At 34.9% G+C, this 21,699-nt stretch overlaps 1 protein-coding gene across 10 annotated transcripts in view; it reads right to left on the bottom strand.

Annotated features, from left to right (window-relative positions):
- Nucleotides 1-21,699, bottom strand: part of EDEM3 (ER degradation enhancing alpha-mannosidase like protein 3) — an 80,192-nt gene that overhangs the window by 33,431 nt on the left and 25,062 nt on the right. For all 10 annotated transcript variants that reach the window (XM_019821730.3, XM_019821731.3, XM_019821732.3 and 7 more), the window contains 9 exons: nt 21,449-21,561; nt 20,324-20,477; nt 15,088-15,222; nt 12,715-12,820; nt 6,008-6,105; nt 4,381-4,506; nt 4,092-4,175; nt 2,123-2,206; nt 1,458-1,582 (listed from right to left, as the gene is read on the bottom strand). In XM_019821730.3, coding sequence (XP_019677289.1) covers nt 1,458-1,582; nt 2,123-2,206; nt 4,092-4,175; nt 4,381-4,506; nt 6,008-6,105; nt 12,715-12,820; nt 15,088-15,222; nt 20,324-20,477; nt 21,449-21,561 — 1,025 coding nt within the window. The remainder of the gene's footprint in view (nt 1-1,457; nt 1,583-2,122; nt 2,207-4,091; nt 4,176-4,380; nt 4,507-6,007; nt 6,106-12,714; nt 12,821-15,087; nt 15,223-20,323; nt 20,478-21,448; nt 21,562-21,699) is intronic.

Raw genomic sequence — 21,699 nt, 5'->3', positions numbered from 1 at the left:
TGTGTGACCTTAGGTAAGTTCCCCAATTTCTCTGTGCCTCAGCTTCTTCATCTATAAAATGAAGATTATAGTAGAAATTACACTTCAGAGAGTTCAAGATCAAATGAGTTAAACACAGAAAGTGCTTAATCAGAAGAGCGTCCGGGTGCCTGGGTGGCTCAGTTGGTTAAGCATCCAACTCTTGATATCAGCTCAGGTCATGATCTCACGGTTGTGAGATCGAGTCCTGCACTGGGGCTCCATGCTCAGTGAGGAGCCTGTCTGGGATTCTTGCTCCCTCTCCACGCCCCCACTGTGCTTGCATACCATCTCTCACTCTCTCAAAAAAAAAAAAAAAAAAAAAAAGAGCACCCAGAAGGTGGGAAGCAGTGAATAAATGTTAAATACACAGCCTATTTGCTTTCATTTCTTGCTGGTATCTGCATGCCAGTTTCTAAAAACCTAACCAGTTTTCATCAGCTATGATCAGGGAAGTAGGTCCCAAGCCTCATTAATTATTATCTAAATACTCGGAGTGAAGGACTAAGGGATAACTCCGAGTAGATGACGAGTGCTGTGTCTCACCTGCCTCTAGTCCCTCTGCCTCAAAGTCCTTTTAGTACTTCTTCCTAACCCTTGTTCATCCTTCAAGATACAAGAACCTCCAGTGGTCTTCCAGTGACCGTCACATCCCAATTTGCATTTCATGTCCCTTTAATGTTTCACAGCACTTACACAATGTTTTAAAATTTATTTACCCATCCATTCTCAGTGATTCAAAGATGGAAAAGACATGTCTTCCTATCTTTAATCCTCAAAAACTAGTATAACTCTGGCATATAAGACACCTCATAAATGCCTATGGAATGAACATTTGCTAACCAAATAAACTTTAGTGTTCATTAGAAATGTGTTGCTATGTTCTGGACAGTTAAAATAACTGGAATGTTAGTGACTATCACAGTAACCAAAGTATGCTTTTTACAGCTTATTTCATGCCATCTACATCTATCAGTAACCAATGAAACAGAAACTGCCAGTGGTCTTCCCTAGCCTCCAAACCGGCAACAGAATAAGAATATACATTAACCACGATACTACTTTGAGGAATTCTTGACATATATCATAATTCAGATCATTCATCATCCTGGTAACAGTTTTTATATTATGTAAAGTGTCAGAAATTAACACAGAACACCCCATTTCTAATACTAAGGTTCTGATATTTAAAAATCATTTGTTCATCTGTGTAAAAATCATTTGAGCACCTACTATATGCCAGGCACTATGATAAAAATACAAACTTTTCAAACAATTTTAAATCAGCCTATTCAAGAGAGTTTAGAAATTAAACACGACGAACTAAGTTTTGCATCTTCAAATACCCTTTGTAAAGCTTATCTTAATTCTACCTAAGAGTCCTATTTTGTGTTGCTGTAAGTTACCCTGAGGAAAGGGGATGTTAGGAATTGTTTTACCTGTCCTCATGACTTCCAGTACGAACATCCTTCATGGCAGCAAATCCGCAAGGCACTCTAGCATATTTATTTAAATTTTCAATAAGTGTTTTCCCTACTTCAAGGTAGTAAGGATCTCCTGTAGCCTATTAAAAAGGAGAATATATGTATACATATATATAGCTTATATATTACCATACACCCACTCATTTATCAGATATTTATTGAGTACCTACTAGGTGCTTAGGCATTGTATCAGGCACTGGAACACAGGTTACATAGAACTTAGCTCTGAAAATAAGCCATGGATCTGCTTTATGGAATTTCTTAAACACACAACTGGAAAGCTGTCCAACTATATATCTCAACCCTTAGATAAAATTTTTAATGCCCAGAAAGGTGGCCTGATTAAAGAAAGGTAAGAGACATGCTTTAGAAAGCAGCTCTCAAATATAAAACTCTATATACAAATGTTTATACAAGTATTTTGAAAAGACAAAAAACTTAGATGTCAATTCTTACATCTTTCAGTAACTATGGACTAGATGAATGAAAACTGTAACATATCCAATCATTATAACATTAAACAAGCAGTCTGAAAACCCAATTACTATTATAAGATAGTGAGATACCCAACACAAAATGGGTGTTAAACAGCAAACAAAAAAAGAGGTAAAATAGCTTACTTTGTACAAGAAGTAGGTACTTTCTGCAAATTCTGGTCTTAAAGGATGTTGAGCCCAATGTACCCTGAAATCTGTCGTAAATGCCTGGACAAAACAACATACAAATAGGTACAGTAATGTGAGTTAAAAAATAAACAAGTGACTCCAGAGTATATAATAGCACATGAATTAGACCACAAACAATTTAAAAATAATTAAAATATTGATAACTTTCATCTACAAAATGAAAATTTTCATCGCTTAAAATCCCAATTCATTTTTGGTAAGGTGCTATTTTTACCAATTAAATGTAATTATTTTTGTAAATGATCATTCTGGCTATTAGGAAGCTTAGAGAAAACTATGAAACTCAATAATACCACTACATGGGCCTTTGTGTTTTCTTTTTCCTTATCTCCATTTTCCCCTCTTAAGTACCTAGTTCTTATATTTCTTTTTTTTTTTTAATTTTTTTTTTCAACGTTTATTTATTTTTGGAACAGAGAGAGACAGAGTATGAACGGGGGATGGGCAGAGAGAGAGAGGGAGACACAGAATCGGAAACAGGCTCCAGGCTCTGAGCCAGCCCAGAGCCTGACGCGGGGCTCGAACTCACAGACCGCGAGATCGTGACCTGGCTGAAGTCGGACGCTTAACCGACTGCGCCACCCAGGTGCCCCCCTAGTTCTTATATTTCTATGTTGGCATTTTAGCATACACTTTCTTTTGTAACCTCAAATCCTCTGCAGAGTGAGACAGAGCATTAGTTAAAAACTACACTAGTCTCACTTGAAATTATTCACTAACAGAGCCAACTGGTTAAAAAAAAAAGATTAAGGGGAGCTTGGATGGCTCCATCAGTTGAGCATTCAACTTTGGCTCAGATCATGATCTCACATTCGTGTGTTCAAGCCCCGCATCAGGCTCTGTGCCGACAGCATAGAGCCTAGAGCCTTTGGATTCTGTCTCCCTGTCTCTCTCTGCCCCTCCCCTGCTTACACTCTGTTTCTGTCTCTCAAAAAAGAAAATAAAGTGTTAAAAAAAAGATTAAAATAAAACTAAAACTTTGTTAGCTTTTTTAAAAGTTTATTTTTAAAAGGGGGGGAGGCAGAGAAAGAGGGGTAAGAGAATCCCAAGAAGGCTCCATGCTCAGTGCAGAGCCCGATGTTAGGGCTCGATCTGAAAACCGTGAGATCATGACTTGAGCTGAAATCAAGAGTGGGATGCTTAACCAACTGAGCCACCCCAGCCCCCAAGACCAAAACCTTTGTGGGAACCAAATAAAACTTCATCTGGGTAAGACGTATTTAGTTGAAATGTCAGTTTATTCAGAGTGAATGCAAATTTTCTACAATGCACAGTCCTACTTACTTGAAGGCTAATATAACTATACTTTCTAAAACAAACACTTTAGGAATGCTCAGATATCCCACAGTGTAGGGAGTAAGCAGCGACAGAACAAAGTCACACATGAGTTTGAAAATTTTTAATGGTACATTTCTGGAAAGCCAAAATGTGTGCTATTAAAATCTTGCCATATCAAGCTAGAAATAATATTACTAATATATAAAAACCAGGAGGTCTATGTGATCAGCAAGAGTATGTTCAATGTCTATCATTTTCATAAAATAAGCTTTAGAAAATAAAGAGTAAAAAAAAAGTCTCTCTAGCTGATGGATATATGTGAAAGTCAGAACTAGACAATGCATATCTAATGGCATGGATTAGAAAGGCTGAAAAATACTAAATTGGGTTTTTGGGTTTTTTTACACAAAAGTCCAGCATTACCTTAAACTTGAGTTCTTTTGGCATATGAGAAAAAGGAAAAACATATATAATAGTTTATAAACCAAATATAAATGGATATACTATTTAACCAGGAAAAAACAGAAAAAGAGAATAAACCAACCCTGAAGATGACACCTGGTACATTATTAAATTAGCAAGTTACAGTATATATAAATTAGAATTCCAAAGATTATTTGCTTACCTCTGGTAGGAAATTGTGTTTTTTAATCACCTGATACAACATTTCATGAGTTTCAATGGCAGGTCTAATATCCCCCTTTAAGACCTAGAAGTCAACAATAACAACAAAATTACCTAATAAAATAGGAATTGATTTTATCTAGAGTCATTATATACATAGAAAAATGCACATTAATACATTTTAAAATGTGACTCCATTTTGGTTATTCCATTTTAGAGGTCACAAATGTACTTCGTCATTCTACGTTAATATTAAGAAAGTACAGTGTTTTGTTTTGGGGTTTTTTTACCTGCAAACCTGGAAAAAAGGCGAGCAAAGCATCCATCCAAGTCCGAGCATTGAGCATTGGCTTGTGGATATGCACATCAAGTAGAAGAGGTGGCTGGCTAATGTACCTCATTATGGCATCGTAATGCTAGAAGATCACAATATGTGTTCATGAAAGCAGATGAAAAAAGATGTACTACTCTAAAAACAGCATTTTGTTAAATCACGCTGTGAAGAAAGTAAAGCTGAATTTATATATAAATAAATTTACTAAGTAATTATGTAAATATTTAAGTTATTCTGTATGGGAATCTTTCTAAAATATATATACTCCCCTGTGTTAATTCTGATACAGAATATTAAAGACTATAGTTAATATAAGATCCTCGGAGGGGAACAGATCTGAACATCCCATCCCTGATGGGATGTCTTTTATGTTCTTAAAAACTCTTTTTTCCCCTTCTTTTATCTTCCTCCCTTAGATATTTCTCAGCTTTGACAATAACAAGTTGAGCTGTTAGTCAATGAATGGTAATGAGCCAACAAAAATAATCTGTTCTTGTTCACCTCAAGAAAATCTTGTAGTAATCTAATAAACCATATATGATAGTGTTTTTTAAAGTATTCAATCGATAACTTATTATTGGGTCTCTTATTGGTTTTTCCTAACTTGTATATTATTTAATGACCATTACTGAGTATCTGCTAGATGCTGAGACACGGCTGTAACACTTCATATGCCCTAGCTCATTTAATCCTTCCAATATCTCCATGAATGGTACTACTCTTTCCATTTTATGGATAAGGAACAGAGACAGTGTAAAGTTACTTGCCCAAAGTCACAAAACCAGTGGTACAACCAGTGGTACAACCAGGATTAAACTCAGGTAGAGCAACTCCCATACTTCAGTCACTACACTGTACTGTCTCACAGTAATGTGGGTGAATTGATAGGTGCACAAACAAATTATAAATAATTTCAAAAAAACCCACAGTGACACAGCTGATGAGTTTGCTGTACTGATTTCATTTTGCTTCAATTACAAAGGCAATCCAATCAGGTTTAGTAATCCTTACCCTTCTCTCTTAAAACTATGCCTGTAATTCTGACCTAGACTTAAGACTTACAGACCTGCTTTTGAAATGAACACTCACTAGTTTCTCCTAGGTATCCAAAGCCCTGTATGCTTGATGTGATCAAGGAGTAGGTCAAACTTCCAAGTTTTCACAAAGAATTGGAATCCACAGGAAAAAAATAACTAGTAATTTATTCCAACAAATTCTCTTCATGCGTAGAAGATTAGGTAAAACTCAAATCTACCCATTTTATTACTTACTGGCAGATCTTAAAAACTTCTGATAAGAGATGAAAATGAAAACTTTTGTAATGAAAATGAAATTGAAATTAGTTTACAATGAAAAACTTTGTAAACTAATTTTTGGAATTTATATAGTTTTGTCCTATCCCTGCCCAACATCATCAGGGAATACTGACACACACACACACACACACACACACACACACACACACACACACACACGTTTAAAAACAAATTATTTCTCAGATTGCCACTCAGATAATTGAGCTTCTATCAAAATCTGGCAAATAAAATTGGCTCTAAAATTAATATAAAATTGGATCAACTTACTGTATTAAATCTTTCCAGAAAACTGTCATCTCCAAGTAAGACATAGGCTTTCAATAGATATTCATAATATGAATCAATCCCTGCTCCAACTCCACTATCTATGGAAAAAATACACATAAACACAATTCTTTATTTAAAAAGTCTTAAAAACTCTTTACAGAGTACAAGTGAGGATATTAGTACACTAAGAATGAAACACTGGTCTAAACACGAAATTGTGTTTACAGTAAAAATTCAACATTTACAGAAATATTAACCCTACTATTTGAATAACCGACAATTCCTTGCTGATGTTTGTATGTTTACAAAAAAAAAAAAAAAAGACTCTTACTTTGCAAAACTGGTTACATAAACCTTATTTAAAAGCAGGAGAGGTGCCTGGGTGGCTCAGTGGGTTAAGTGTCTGACTTCGGCTCAGGTCATGATCTCACACTTCATGAGTTCAAGCCCCATGTTGAGCTCTGTGTGACAGCTCAGAGCCTGGAGCCTGCTTCAGATTTTCTGTCTCTCTCTCTCTCTCTGCCCCATGCCTGCTCACACTCTGTCTCTGTCTCTCAAAAATGAATATAAACGTTAAAAAAAACTAAAAAAAAAAAAAAAAAAAAAAGCAGGAGATACTAGTTTTCAGAAGTTTTTCAAAGCTCATTTTCTTAGTGAGGAACTCCAAAGAGGAAATACTAGAGAGGACCACTGTGCAATTTTTTAAAAAAAAATTATACCCTTAATCAGTAAGACATCAATCTGTAGAGTTAGAGTAGATATGAAATCAAGACTGCAGCTGTTTAGAGGTATCAATTCTTCCCCCCCCCCCCTTTTTAAGATTTTAAAGTAATCTCTACACCCAACATGGGGCTGGAACCTACAACCCCGAGATCAAGAGTTGCATGCTCTACTAAGCCAGACAGGCACCCCAATAGAGGTGACAATTCTAATTGCTGCACCTAGTGTGACTAGTGGCCTCTTCCCCAAGATCATCATTAAAATGGACCAAATAAAGAAAATAAAAACCTGTAAGAAACCTCGCAGCAGGAGCAGGGAAGGTGGGGGAGAGGGTGGTCTTGGCCAGGAACAGAAGGCGGCCAGACATGGCTAAGAAAGTCAATCAGGTGGGAAACTGCTAGAGCTTTGCAGATGCTTCTGTCCCACCACTGTCATAAGACACAATGTCTCCTCCTATCCTTGCTACAACTCAGTCTATGTTCCAGGTATCCTCAGGGTAAAATCTGGGCATCATAGAAGCACTGCATAAGGAACTGAACAAAAGAGTGGCGGACTAATTTTAGACATTCTTTCCCCTACTTTTCCCCACAACTGAGGCTAGTGAATTACAATCTAAATTATAATTACAATCTTACAAATCCCTATACCCAGGGAACACTCAACGTCAATTGAATCAGAATCTCTAGGAATCTACGCATCAGTGTTTTTAAAAAAAATTTCTTAGAATTCATCCCTAAGATCACTGAGGATGACAGGGATTGGAATCTGATCTTTCCACAGAGTAGGTGACAAAGAACATGAACTTGTAGGCCAAAAACATTTAAGAAGCATGACTTTCTAAAAATAAAACGAATGTACTAGAATAAGAACTTATCAGAACAAGAAATAGAACAGGAACACCCGTTTTAAATTATTTAATTTTAGGGGCGCCTGGGTGGCTCAGCTGGTTAAGCATCCGACTTCAGCTCAGGTCACGATCTCGGGGTCCATGAGTTCGAGCCCCGTGGCGGGCTCTGGGCTGATGGCTCAGAGCCTGGAGCCTGCTTTCAGTTCTGTGTGTCTCTCTCTCTCTGCCCCTCCCCCGTTCATGCTCTGTCTCTCTCTGTCTCAAAAATAAATAAACGTTAAAAAAAAAAATTTAAAAAAAATTATTTAATTTTAAAATTAGCCAAATAGGGGCACCTGGGTGGCACATTCAGTTATGCGTCCAACTCTTGATCTTGGCTTGGGTCGTGATCTCACAGTTTGTGAGTTCAAGGCCCGCATGGGGCTCTGCACTGATGGTGTGGAGCCTGTTTGGGATTCTATCTCTCCTTCTCTCTGCTCCTTCCCTGCTTGTGCTCTCTTTCTCTCAAAATAAATAAATAAAATTTAAAATTTTTTTAAAAAATTTAGCCTAACAAACATACTAAAGAGATAGGAAAGATATTAGCAGTAAAAAATAAGGAAAAAAATTTTAAGTAAGTTCTCCACCCAACTTGGAGCTTGAACTCACAACCCTGAAATCAAGAGTCACATGCTGTATTGACTGAAATCAGCCAGGTGCCCCAACAAGAAAAAAATCTTTAATCGGGCAGAAACATATGGAATAAAAATACACAGTTAAAGTAACATAATAGATGGGATATACAGCAGAAAGGATGCAGCTGAGGAACAGATGAGCCAACTGGAAGACCAGAAGCAACCTTCCAGAAGAAAGAAAAGGCAGAGGGGGAAAAAAAAAAAATATATATATATATATACACACATATATATGTATATATATACATATATATATATATATTAGCCTTTGTATATATATATACAAATATATATACATATATATATATACAAAGGCTAAGACATACAGAGGATAGAAATAGAAGTGATTAAGATAATAGGAATTGCAAAAAGACAAATAAAAATGAAAAGAACATCTAAAAATAAGATAAAAAAATAAAAAATAAGACCAGTTTTCAGCAATTAAAAACAAAAGATTTTAGGGGCGCCTGGGTGGCTCAGTTGGCTAAGCGTATGACTCTTGATTTTGGCTTAGGTCATGATGATTTCACGGTTGTGGGATTGAGCCCCATGTCAAACTCTGTGCTGACAGTGGGGAGCCTGCTTGGGATTCTCTCTCTGCCCCCCTCCCAAATAAATAAAAAAAAAACAAAGATTTTAAGTAGAAAGGACCCATAGAATACCAAAAGGAGAGCTAAAGAATATTTTACATCTAAAACTATAGTGAAATTTTCAGAAAATTTTCTTTACATTCAATATTTTATTGTTCTTTAATTTTTATTTTTAAAAAAAAAATTTTTTTTTCAACGTTTATTTATTTTTGGGACAGAGAGAGACAGACAGAGCATGAACGGGGGAGGGGCAGAGAGAGAGGGAGACACAGAATCGGAAACAGGCTCCAGGCTCTGAGCCATCAGCCCAGAGCCTGACGCGGGGCTCGAACTCACGGACCGCGAGATCGTGACCTGGCTGAAGTCGGACGGTTAACTGACTGCGCCACACAGGCGCCCCTGTTCTTTAATTTTTAATGTTTATTTATTTTTGAGAGACAGAGAGAGAGAGAGAGAGAGAGAGAGAGAGAGAGAGAGAGAGAACACAAGTGGGGGAGGGGCAGAGAGAGAGGGAGACACAGAATCTAAAGCAGGTTTCCAGGCTTTGAGCTGTCAGCACAGAGCCCGACACAGGGATCCAACCCACGAACTGTGAGATCATGACCTGAGCCAAAGTCGGATGCTTAACAGACTGAGACATCCAGGCACCCCTCTTTGCATTCACTATTCTTAATCTTCGAGAAAGAAAGAGTAGATCATACACACAAGGGCATAAAAATCAGAATAATATCAGATTTTTTAGCAGGATGTAAGAAGACAATAGAGTTGTATTTTTAAAGACTTGAAGGAAAAGAACTTAAACAGAAAATTATATACAGCCAAACCTTCACTCAAATACGAAAGCATAATAAAATGACTGTCAGGCATTAAAGGCCTCAGTAGCTATTAAAGCTACTGAAAAGCAGGAATAATTACTTAAATAAGAAGAGAGGCAAATCTAACAGATGTTGCGAGCAATATACAAAGTACAAGTGAGCAAATATCTTGACAGTCTGTTACCTTTAAAGGAAAAGGAGGGTAGCACTAAGACCAAAAGAAAAAAGAACACATTCAGAGTGAATAAGAACCAACTACATAATATCAATATAATGGGAAATGGGGGGTGGGGCGAGTGGAGGCAGAGACAGGAGAACATGCTAAAGTCCATGTCTTACTAGAAGGTAAATATAAGTTTCATTTAATAACAAAAAGATAAAGAGAAAACACACTGATTAAAGTGGAACACATTGAAATTACAATTAAGATAGTATAAGCCCAAATATATTAAAAATAGAAGTAAATGTGAATGGACTGAAATCACCAATTAAAAGATAAGACAAATTGGCTTTTACAAACCTATACATTTTATAAGAGTTATAGCATGAGCACCTGCAAAGACTCAAAGTAAAAGGATAGAAAAAATACTCATCAGGCAATTAAACAATATAAAGCTGATGGAGCTGTACTGCTATCAAACAGACTAAAAGACAAAAAGCATTATTAGAGATGATCACTGCATAATGATGGAAGGTTCAACCAAGAAGAGAGCAATTTTAAATGTATGCACCCAAAAAAAAAGACCAGTGCACCAATAGAACTATAGGCAGATGTTAGTCCATTATCTTTGTCAGAAACGTTATCCACCTTTCTTAATTCTTTTTTATTTTAAAAAATTTTTTTTTCAACGTTTATTTATTTTTGGGACAGAGAGAGACAGAGCATGAACGGGGGAGGGGCAGAGAGAGAGGGAGACACAGAATCGGAAACAGGCTCCAGGCTCTGAGCCATCAGCCCAGAGCCCGATGCGGGGCTCGAACTCCCGGGCCGCGAGATCGTGACCTGGCTGAAGTCGGATGCTTAACCGACTGCACCACCCAGGCGCCCCTCACCTTTCTTAATTCTTGAGAGTTCAAGCAAACAAAATCAGCAAAGATCTGAACAAATTAAGCAAATTGATATATATATATAGATATCTACATACAACAATTAGAAAATACACACTTTTTTAAGCAAAATGTTCACAAAAACTGGCTATGTTCCAGGCCAAAAAGAAAATGTCAATAAATTTCAAAGGAAAGTTATCACATAGATCATAAGTATCACATAGGTATCAACACTATTTTTTTTTACAAAGTGAGGTTTTTTTAAGTTTATTTATTTTGAGAGAGAGAGAAATCCAAGCAAGCTCCACACTCTCAGAGCAGCACCCAACTCTGGGCTCAATCCCACAAACCGCGAGATCATGACCTGAGTCGAAATCAAGAGTTGGATGCTTAACCAACTGAGCCACCCAGGTGCCCCTCAATATTTTTTAAAACCACAACTGAGTAGAAAATGGACAAAATACAAAAACATCAATATAAAAAAAAAAAAAAAAAGAGGGAAACCTATATGACCACTAAATACGAAGAGGTGTTAAACATCATCAATGGTCAAAGAAATACAAATGAAACCACAATGGGAAATCATTTTATACCCATTTTATTGCAAAATCGTTTTTGAGTCTGACAATACTCAATGGAGAGGATGTTAATTCGTGGGATCTCTTATAAAGTGGTGAAATGACTTTGGAAAACGATGTTGAAAACAATTTTGACATTATCTCCTAAAGCTGAACATTAATTTATCCTATGACCTAAAACTTCCACTCCTACATATATAGCCAAGAAAAACTCTTAAACATGTACAACAGGAGAAACATAAAAAATATTCACAACACTATTATTCACAACAGTAAAATCCTGGAAACGATCTAAATATTTAGACTGTGGTTCATTCATCCAATAAAATATTAGACAGCAGTCAAAATAAAATGAAATATGCCTTCATGTAATAATATACATGAATCTTAGCAAAATCATATTAAGTGAAAGAGTCTCAAAAGCATACAGGACATAAGATTTTATAAAGTTTAAAACAAAGAAATGTACTTTTTAAGAATACATACAGATGCAACATAACTTTATTAAAAGCAAATCATCAGTCATAAGAATGATGACTATTTCAGTCAGAGAAGGCAGAGATGTGGGATTGCACAGGTAGAGAGTCAAGGACCATACGCAGAAGTGCATGTTGTCAAGTAATGGATGGCCCATTTGTAGGTCCTTACTACATTCTTAAAAATGACTAAGCAAAATGGGCCATGCATGGACCAATGATGAGTGTGTCATAAACCAAAAATTATGATTGAAAATTAATTCTGATGAATTTGCACTTCAGTTCCAAGCAGATTACACTGTTTTCTTTTTTTGTTTTGTTTTTAAATAGGCTCCATGCTCAATGTGGGGCTCCAAGTAAGTTTAAAAAAAGAAACTGCAGAATTCTGAAGCCAGAATTCAGATTAGTTTCAGGAACCCTACAGACAAAATTTGGAAAAATCTTCTATAATACTAAATAGATAGTAAGTAAGATAATCTCCTTAGGAATATTCTAGTATATTTCCATTCATCTATGTTTTATAGGAGTGTCTTATAAAGATTCATTCATATTCTTTATATAACACTACATTTGGTTTGTTCAAATAACACTTGTCTCACGAGTCCAATTCATTTTAATAAGGGCTGGTGATAACAGTAAATACAGATTTCCACTTAATGTGAGATGGCTGAGGTATTCTGATCCTCTAGTTCTCAAAGGAATAGTTCTAGTGTTTCATCTATACCCTATATCTATAATGCTATACCCAATAAAAATGAAACAAAACAGTAAGCCCATCTAGAGTAAGTGTGCTATTATTTGACACCAAAGAAGAAAATCAAGTTAAATTAGTTAAAATTCTAGAAAATCTGGTGAAAAACTATGCTTTATACTGTCCCAAAGATTATTTTAACAAATGAAAATCCTTTATTTCCCAACCATTCTGAGGATATGAAGGCTTAAGAAGCCCGACTTACATACCTTTTCTTACCCAATCTCCAGTATGAATATTTATAGTCACGCCTACTAAATTACTACTTCGCTGTCTTTTCTCCCAGAGAAAATCAAGAGCTTTTCTTGCGTATTCCTATAATTAAAAAAAAGAAAAGCATACCTGAAGAACTATATGTCTCTGGAAAACAGGAGACAAAGAAACAAAAATCAAAGGCTCACAGCATATTTTAAGAATTAAGTAAAATTCCTAAGATAAGATTTATTATATTAAACTTTAAACTTCCTTACAAGTAAAATCTTGGCTTTTTTTTCTTTCAGCCAATCAAGTCTAGTTAAAAAGAACAGGTCTAAAAATGCTATTTAGTGGCAGTGATCTCACTTTGAGACCATCATGTTCATCTACTCTGATAGAGCAAGTTCACATTCACACATGTATTATTAAATTATATTAATTGCTGCCATAATTAAATGTACTTGCTAAAATAATGCCTATCATTTAAATACAAAGTGAAGATCTCCTTAGATAGTCTTATTTAGAGAATTAGAAGAGAATTTCAAAGTTCGTATGTCATCTTTGAAACACAAACAGGCATTTCAAGAGCCCACTTCTTAAATAGCATAAAACTTTGTTACTGAAGACTAAATATATTAACTAGTATTCATTTGGCAATACCAAATTTATAACCTTATGATACCATTTTTTTCCATTTATTTTTACCCACTGGACACTAAATTAAAATAATTTCTGATCAAATTCTTGGCTTTGGATGAAAAAATGTTATAAAAGATAAAAGCAAAGGACATTACAGGAGAGTTAAAATTAATTTCAGAGCATGACTCTTTTTAGCTTTGGAGAAGTACTTCTACAAAAGAAAAAAAATTGTTAAACCAATTTGCCACTTTGTAGATCTAAGAGGAGTGTAAAATAGTCTTAACTCTTGATTCAACTTATTTATGCTGATTTTTTAGAACAAAGCAGATTATGGCTTTAATTAAACACTAGAACTTCAGGGCCAGAAGTTTCATAAAGATTATATTTCCTTATTCCTATCTTATAGCTAAGAAAACAGGCCCAATGAAATCAAAGATTTATCCAAAGTTTAAACCTGAATTACAGGACAACTAATATAAGAATTCTTATCTCTTTATTAGATCAACACCAACAAACTTTTTCTGATAAGGGCCAAATACTAAATATTTTAGGCATTACGGGTTATACAGTCACTGTCACAATTACTCACCTCTATCACTGTAGCACAAATGGAGTCATAGACAAAAATAAATAAATAAGCATGGCTGTGTTTCAATAAAACTTTATTCACAAAAACAGGCAGTGGCTGGATTTGGCCCTGACTGTTGTTTGCCAACCCTATATGAGATCAATGCTCTGTCAACTGCATCAGGTTGCTTCTCTTACAATAAATTAACGTATAATCATAAGTTAAAAAGATCATAATTTTCAAGAGACTCATAAATACAAAATCGACTAGTGGAAAGAGTATGGACTTTGTATTTAGAAAGACATGGATTCTAATTCCAATTCCACTCATTCACCTATTTGCTGTGCATCTTATCCTCTTTAAGTCTCACTTGCCCATCCTATACATGCATCAATATCTCAGAGTTTGTAGTTTGAATTAAGACAGTATGCAAAAATGACTATACTTTTCAATGAAAGGAAAATATGTCAGCAAAATACAAAATAAACACTAAACCAAACATACACATACACACAAAGACCACCTGACTTATTTTAATTACACTCAGATCCAATGTCTTTAAGTATTCCCTATTTCGGCTTGTTCTGTGTGCCATCTGCTGAATTTTTAAAAATTTTCCTAAATCATATGTTTGAAAAAGAGGGTATTCTGTGATACTATTGCACTATAGTGACATGCTTAAACATACAGATAAAATTAAAGGTGTGAGACACAGCTAGTCCACAACATATTACTTAGGGAATATTAAGTCTTTTAGATAAGAAATAACATTAACCTTGGAGTAAAAAACTTACAGCTATGACTCTGTCAAGACAAGAGTAAAAAGTTCACTGTGTTTCAGTGAAGCTTTCAGAAATACAATAGACCATCTAGAAGTAGAATAAACAAAAAGACAGTTTTTCATATAAGACATTTGTGATATCAAATTCATAGAATATAGCTAAAAGTCTTCTAAGAATAGAGCTAAAAATTTACAGAAATGCAAAGTTTTATTTAACATACAGCTACCTCACAATGACTTCTGGGGTTTTGACAAAAACCATGTGATGGAATCCAGACAAAAGTTCCCTAAACTAACAGTACTCCTCCAATTGATAATCCTCATACTTGACCAATGAAAAAAAGATATAAAGTTAGTTATGTCCAAAACCCAAGAAATCAAAGACTATGAAAAGCAAACCTCAAATATTGTTGCTCCTGTGAATCGACTTAAAGCAGCAAACTCAAGGATCAAGGTACCTGCACAAGCTGTACAGGTATCTGTCTCAGTTCCTGTCCGAGCTTCTGGTTTTCTGATACCAAACTTTAAATTAATCTAAATAAAATCAGAAGATTATCATTAGCAACTGTCAAGAGATAATGCTTCTGGATAAGAGATTATTTTTCAATCAAGATTTTTCATCAAATCATGGAAATAATTAATAAAATACCTAAACACTGAAATTTAATCTGATGATCTTTGTGACTTTCCAATTTAACATCTAGTGAAGTATATACTACCATACATATATTCATGGGGTAAGTTTTCATTTATGTCCTTCCTCAGTGAGACCAAAATTAAGTACCCATTTAAGAATTACATAGAGAAAATACCTTCCAAAACAATTTTATTCTCTGGACAGTTTAAACCAGTTAGTACAAGAATAGGATATTAGACTAGCCCTAAGAGAAATTCAGTTTAATTGAGAATTTGTGAAAAACCAGTACTATATTAGCCTTCCACAGTGAAAAAACTGATTAGGTATGGGGTGTATTTAAAAGATTAAAATTTTGTTTAAAGGCTTTAAAAGTTCTGAAACACAGTGTATAGCCTTGCTGATGGGCTATCAAACAACACAAAAAATTTTTTCCAAAGGAGGTTTTTTTTTTTTTTTTATAATTCAAAGACAACCACATTATACTACGTGATAAAACTGGGTGAACCAGAACCAAACTGACTAGACTGATCATGGTCTTCCACAGTCCAAATAAATAACAAAAGAGCAAGCATATGCCAAGATTTAGCGTAACAACAACAAAACAAATAAAAATCATGTTTCTAGATCACTTACTATTCAGACTCGTAAGGAGAAGTTCAAATAAATTTGTATTTCGACTTAGCTGCAGAAATCAATTGCTGGGTATGCCTATTACCTTAACAGTATCCCATCAACACTCTAGGAATACCTATGCATGAAGACAGGGATAATACCCACTCACCACCAATAAACAAATAACAAGAGTGAAACATAGGTGAGACACAGAGCAGATTGCTATGTTGGCCATTTACCTCACTTTGCAGAATGCCACTTAAGGCAAAATTTACCTCATGTTTCATGTGCTATTAGCCTAGCAGCATCTCTCTGTCTCCACTCAAATTCATAATTATCTCTATCATTTGTAATTCTGAAAGAATAAATGACTTTAGGTAGTTCTGAACCAAGAACCAGAATGGGAACCATCCCTTGTCCTTTCCATGTTACCTATATCTCTACCTACAGAATTAAAATTGAGAATAAACTTTAAAATTAATTTACATTAATTATGCTAAAGTATAATAATTTTTATAAATATTTGCAGTAAGAGTCAACAGTGAAAATTATTTTCTGGTTAGTTCTACTAATTATTACAATCAACTGACCAATAGTTATCTACTACATGCTGGGTATTACGTTAAGACATAAAGTAACTGAAAAGATCCTTGGCCTCAGGGAGCTTAAAATCCAGACAGAGCAAATAAGACAGACATATAAATGGAGATGGTAACTAATAATGGAAAGTCACAAGTAAGTGCCAAACAAATGGAACTGACAACAAATGCTAAGATCTAAAAATCAGAAGAAATATCATTGATATATAATAAAATATCACATAATTGGGGGTAGCTAAGGGCTAACAATGGCAAAGTCCAGAGTAGTAGTCATGGCAAAGCAAACACAACAGGGGAAACATTTATATACCACTTTTAGTATCTTTTCTCTTAACAACAAAAAAGGAGATATTTTGAATCACTGAAGTTCTGTACATTAAAAATATTTAAGATGTTTGTATACTGAATTATAATCTTTGTTTACTGTTCCAAGATGATCTCTACAAAATGCTATAAAAGGACTATTTCTTAATACAGCTATTTATAGTATCATATCATTTCAATCTCGTATGTTGAAGGTGAGTGTTACTAAACAACTTTCAAATGCAAAATCTCCAGGGGGCACTACTATTTCTACAAGACAAGAAACAAGCGTTGAGTGCCTTTTTTGCTAATGGAAATCCTACTGCTGACTTTTGCTCTAGAGGCTAGATAAGCTCCACTCCTGACTAGATCTCAAAAGATGGGTGTAGAGAGGGCACTGGTAGTAGCATCCATTTAGTCATGAAGAAGTCAGAAGCAAGGAGCTTACTGCCCCTTATCTGAAAGTCTTAAGACAAAAAGGGATAAATGTATAATAAAGGTTTTATACTTAGAAGGAATTTGGAAACTGGTTCCTCCTGATCCTGTGTTCCTGAGAGTCACAAAGTAGTTCTTAAAATGAAATTTTTTTATTAAAAAGTAGAATTTTAAATTACCTACATTAAATTCATCTATATTATATATTTGCTACACCCATTAAACCCCTAAAATATGTACTGAATCATAATGGAGTTCTTACTAACCCTGTACTTCATGGATAGAATCATCTACCTGATCTTAGAAATGAGGTCTTAAATGAAAAACTGGCAAAGTACTTTTAATTACGTTGGAGGAAATGGCATCACATACCGTGGACTACCTCTAGGGTTTATACGCGGGTGGAATAAATGACCATTAACTATTATAGCATTTCTGTCCAGCAAATTTTGGAGTCAAAACCATTAATGCCATACTATCAATTATGCATGCATATCTAAGAGAGACTGACTGTACAAATTTTCATGAGCAAAAGCAGCATTTAACAAGTGTGAATTAAGGAAGGATGGGAAGATACTTATTTTCTGTCTGCAGTCTACTTCTAAAAAGCAGTATCAAAAACTTTGATACTTCAGAGTGTAAGAAAATAACACATTCTCTTTATTTTACTATAATACTCTTAGCTACTGTTTTATATTTTACTTTTTTTAAATGTTTATTTTTGAGAGAGAGTGCAAGTGTGCGAGTTGGGGAGGGGCAGATAGAGAGAGGAAGACAGATCCAAAGCTGGCTCTGTGCTGAGAGCAGACAGCCCGACGCGGGGCTTAAACTCACGAACCAAACCGTGAGATCACGACTTGAGCCAAAGTCGGTTGCTTAACTGACTGAGCCCCCCAGGCCCCCCAGTAGCTACTATTTTAATTCCTTGACTGTTTCTCCTGTTACGGCAAAAGTGAAGACATGCTAGATTCCCCATAATTCAGCACCTCCACTTATAACAAAAACTAAAAATGTTTACTAAAAGTAAATCCAATTAAATAAACATCTAGCTTATTCAAAATAACTTTGTTTTTAATTTTAATATGCCAAGAAAATAAAAAAAATCAACAAATAAGTTTAACCATACTAGAAAGCAAAGAAATTCACATTAAAACAAGACTCCATTTTTTCTCACTAAATTAGCAAAGAATAATTCATATTTTTGGCAACAGGACAATGACACATATACTTTTATAAAACACAGAGTAACTATAAAAGTAGAACCCTTCTGGAGAACAACTAGGCAGTAAGTACCCAAAGCCTTAAAAAGCATTCCCTACTTCTGTGACTATTTCCTCTTCTAGTAATTTATCCTATGGAAGAAATAAGTAAAATGATCTGTATAAAGACGTTCACAGAACAGCCATTCAAAATATCAAAAACTAGAAATTTAAATAAGAGATTGAATAACTAGTCTGTTTTACTTAAAAAAAAAAAAAGTGTTGGTCACAGTCCACTAAATTGGTGGGTAAAGGAATATATTGTAACCTCCAGTTTGAAAAGCACTGCTCTAGATCATGGTCAGAGGTTTCTTGATGGTGAAAGTTAGTCTTACTTGATTTGTATTGGGAGAAAAGTTATTCCAGGTAATAGAGATGGCAGGCCTAAAGGCATGGAAATGTAAAAACAAAAACACATACTTTAGGTGTTTGGGGGGACACTAATAGATTCTTCTGTTGAAATGGAACACTCATTACATTGGGTACGAGGTCCTGAGAGAATGTCAGAAAGAAAGCCTACTGCCAAACCATAATGAATTCTGTAAGTTAAAAGATACTCTGTACAACAGGGAGTCAGTAAAACTTCTGAGGGTAGTTTGATAAAAGTTATGTTTTAGTAAGATTAATTTTTAAGCCTCTAAAGAATAAACCAGAGAGAAAAGAGTAAGATTGGAATTTATAACAGTATAGGAACAAAATTATACTGGCTTCAACTAGCATAGCAGCAATAAGGAAAGAAAAAACTAACAGAGTTTGGTAATGGCTGAGGGATCTAACTTGGACAAGAGGGAGAGAGCAATAGTGTTAATAAAGAAATAAATCAGGAGAGAGAGAGAGTTCTTTCCATATTCAATGGCTTCTTTCCCTTTGCTTTAAATATAAAATTTTCTGGGGCGCCTGGGTGGCTCAGTCGGTTGAGCGTCTGACTTCGGCTCAGGTCATGATCTTGCAGTTCGTGAGTTCAAGCCCCATGTCGGGCTCTGTGCTGACAGCTCAGAGCCTAGAACCTGCTTCAGATTCTGTGTCCCCCTCCTTCTGCCCCTTCCCTGCTCATGCTCTGTTTCTCTCTGTCTCTCAAAACTGAATAAACGTTAAAAAAAAAAAATTAAAATAAATAATAAATAAATATAAAATCTTCTTGGGGGAAAAAACACAAAACTCCCTCAAGTGACTCTGCTGCCACCTCTCTTCAACTACCAACACGGACACCTAAAAATGAATGGTCCTATATTTTCACCTACTTTGAACCCATCTTTCCCCTTTATTCTCCCATATTATAACCTTTAAGGCTCTGTTTGCATCTAATTCTGTTGGTTTCTAAAATACCTCCTTTCAAAGCTCTAAGATTTCAGAATACCATAGCTACTGTGTGGTTCTCTTCCTAACAAGTCTCTGAACATGCTCTACTGCCTCCTCATTCCCCTCCGTCCTGTGTTCTCTCTATATCCTCTCCTCTGGAGAATCAATACCCATGCTTGCTGATGCACCTGTGTTTTCTGCCCAAGTAACTCCAAACCCAAATTCTAGTCTGGCATCTGTTTCTCCCTCCTGCAGCATAATCTATCTAATCTGTTACACAGTGGCACATAAAAGGCTTAAACTAATCAAAATTCTCATACCACTCAAATGCAAATTAATTGAAATGTCAATATAAATGTATCATATAGTAATGAAGCATTTTACTCCAGCCTCAAGCAAATGAAGAACAATGGCTCCAATCACAAAAATTCATTTTTTTAAGACAGCAAAGGAAGGATATAAAGACTGCCATATTTTTCAGAATTACTTACTCTTGGATAAGGAAGGCCACTGGTAGTATTGAAAGCTGGTAAAAGTTTGTAACCCAATTGCTTTGCCATTTGGAGAAGTTCATCATTGTACCACTGCATGTACTCGCCTTTTTCTTTCAGCATGATTGCCAAGGAGTGTCCGCCCAACAGACCCCTACGATCGCAGAAATGAAACATTATCCATGTTTACAGATACTTTACGTTACCACCTAAAAAGATGTGGTATCTAGTTATCAACAGTTTAGCACACATAAGGAAATTACATAGGAGAACTTGGGGTTTTTTTGTTGTTTGTTTTGTTTTGTTTTTTACCTAACTCTGGCTACTCATTTGATGGCAAACCACAGCCAGTTCAAAAAAATTTTAGATGTTCTATCTGCTGTAAAGTGTTTGGCATTCTCTAATACCTTAACATTTCTTATAATAAAGAATATCCGAAAAAAAAAGAATATTCTAGAAATAATTTATTTTAACAAGTTTAACATTTGATTCTAACAAATTTTAAATTTAACTTAATTATATCATGAAATCTGTAATTCTTACAGTATAACATTAAAAAACCTCCCCACTCTGTATTAAATGTAATAGATTAATAACTCTGTGAAATATTTCCTAAATTGAAGACTCACTTTATCTGACAAAAGGAAACATGTTACAATAGCATAAAAGTAACCATTAAATATAAAAATTTAATAACATTGAAACTTGAATTAATAAATCCTATAATTCAGTATTTTTAAATGTTCTAAGAACATCTCAAGTTGTTTAGTCGAAAGGTAATATACATTTAATTTCATTTGGCTTGAAGAGGTATTGGTTAAAGACAACAAACTATGTAAACTAGCAAAAAACATGAGATATAGCTGATATGCAAATGTTCAACCTCTAGTCCTTTTTTTAACAACATACAGGGATTACCTTTGAGTCTACAACTATTTCCAAAGCCTGCTGCTGTCTGTGTCTGATACAATGCAAGGCCATCTCACAGCCTCTGTGTTTCATAATATCCCAACTTTTATCTTTTAAACTTAAGAAATTTCTTGCTTTAGTATCATCAAGAAATAAACAGTATGCCCTAGGCTTTTCTGTTATTAAAGTTATAGCTTTAGTGTCTTACATACTTACCCAAGAACTCTGATGTTTGTTTCAAAGACTGATACAACTACATCATTATCTAAATTAACATCTCTTAAAACTTTTCTCACTGCATCTTCAAATTCTTTAGTTTTATTTAATACCTAGGAGAAGAAAGTTATGAAAATAAAGTTCTTTTCACCAAGTAAAAGAGAAATAGTGTTAGAATGGCTACTAAGCAAATTAATACCTTAAGACTCTAAAAAGTGACACAAACAAAATGTTTATCTCAAGCCTATGAT

Source organism: Felis catus, chromosome F1 (genome assembly GCF_018350175.1).
Source record: "Felis catus isolate Fca126 chromosome F1, F.catus_Fca126_mat1.0, whole genome shotgun sequence".
NCBI lineage: Eukaryota > Metazoa > Chordata > Mammalia > Carnivora > Felidae > Felis > Felis catus.
Note: the sequence above shows the minus strand (reverse complement) of the source record. Positions and strands in the feature narration are given on the sequence as shown.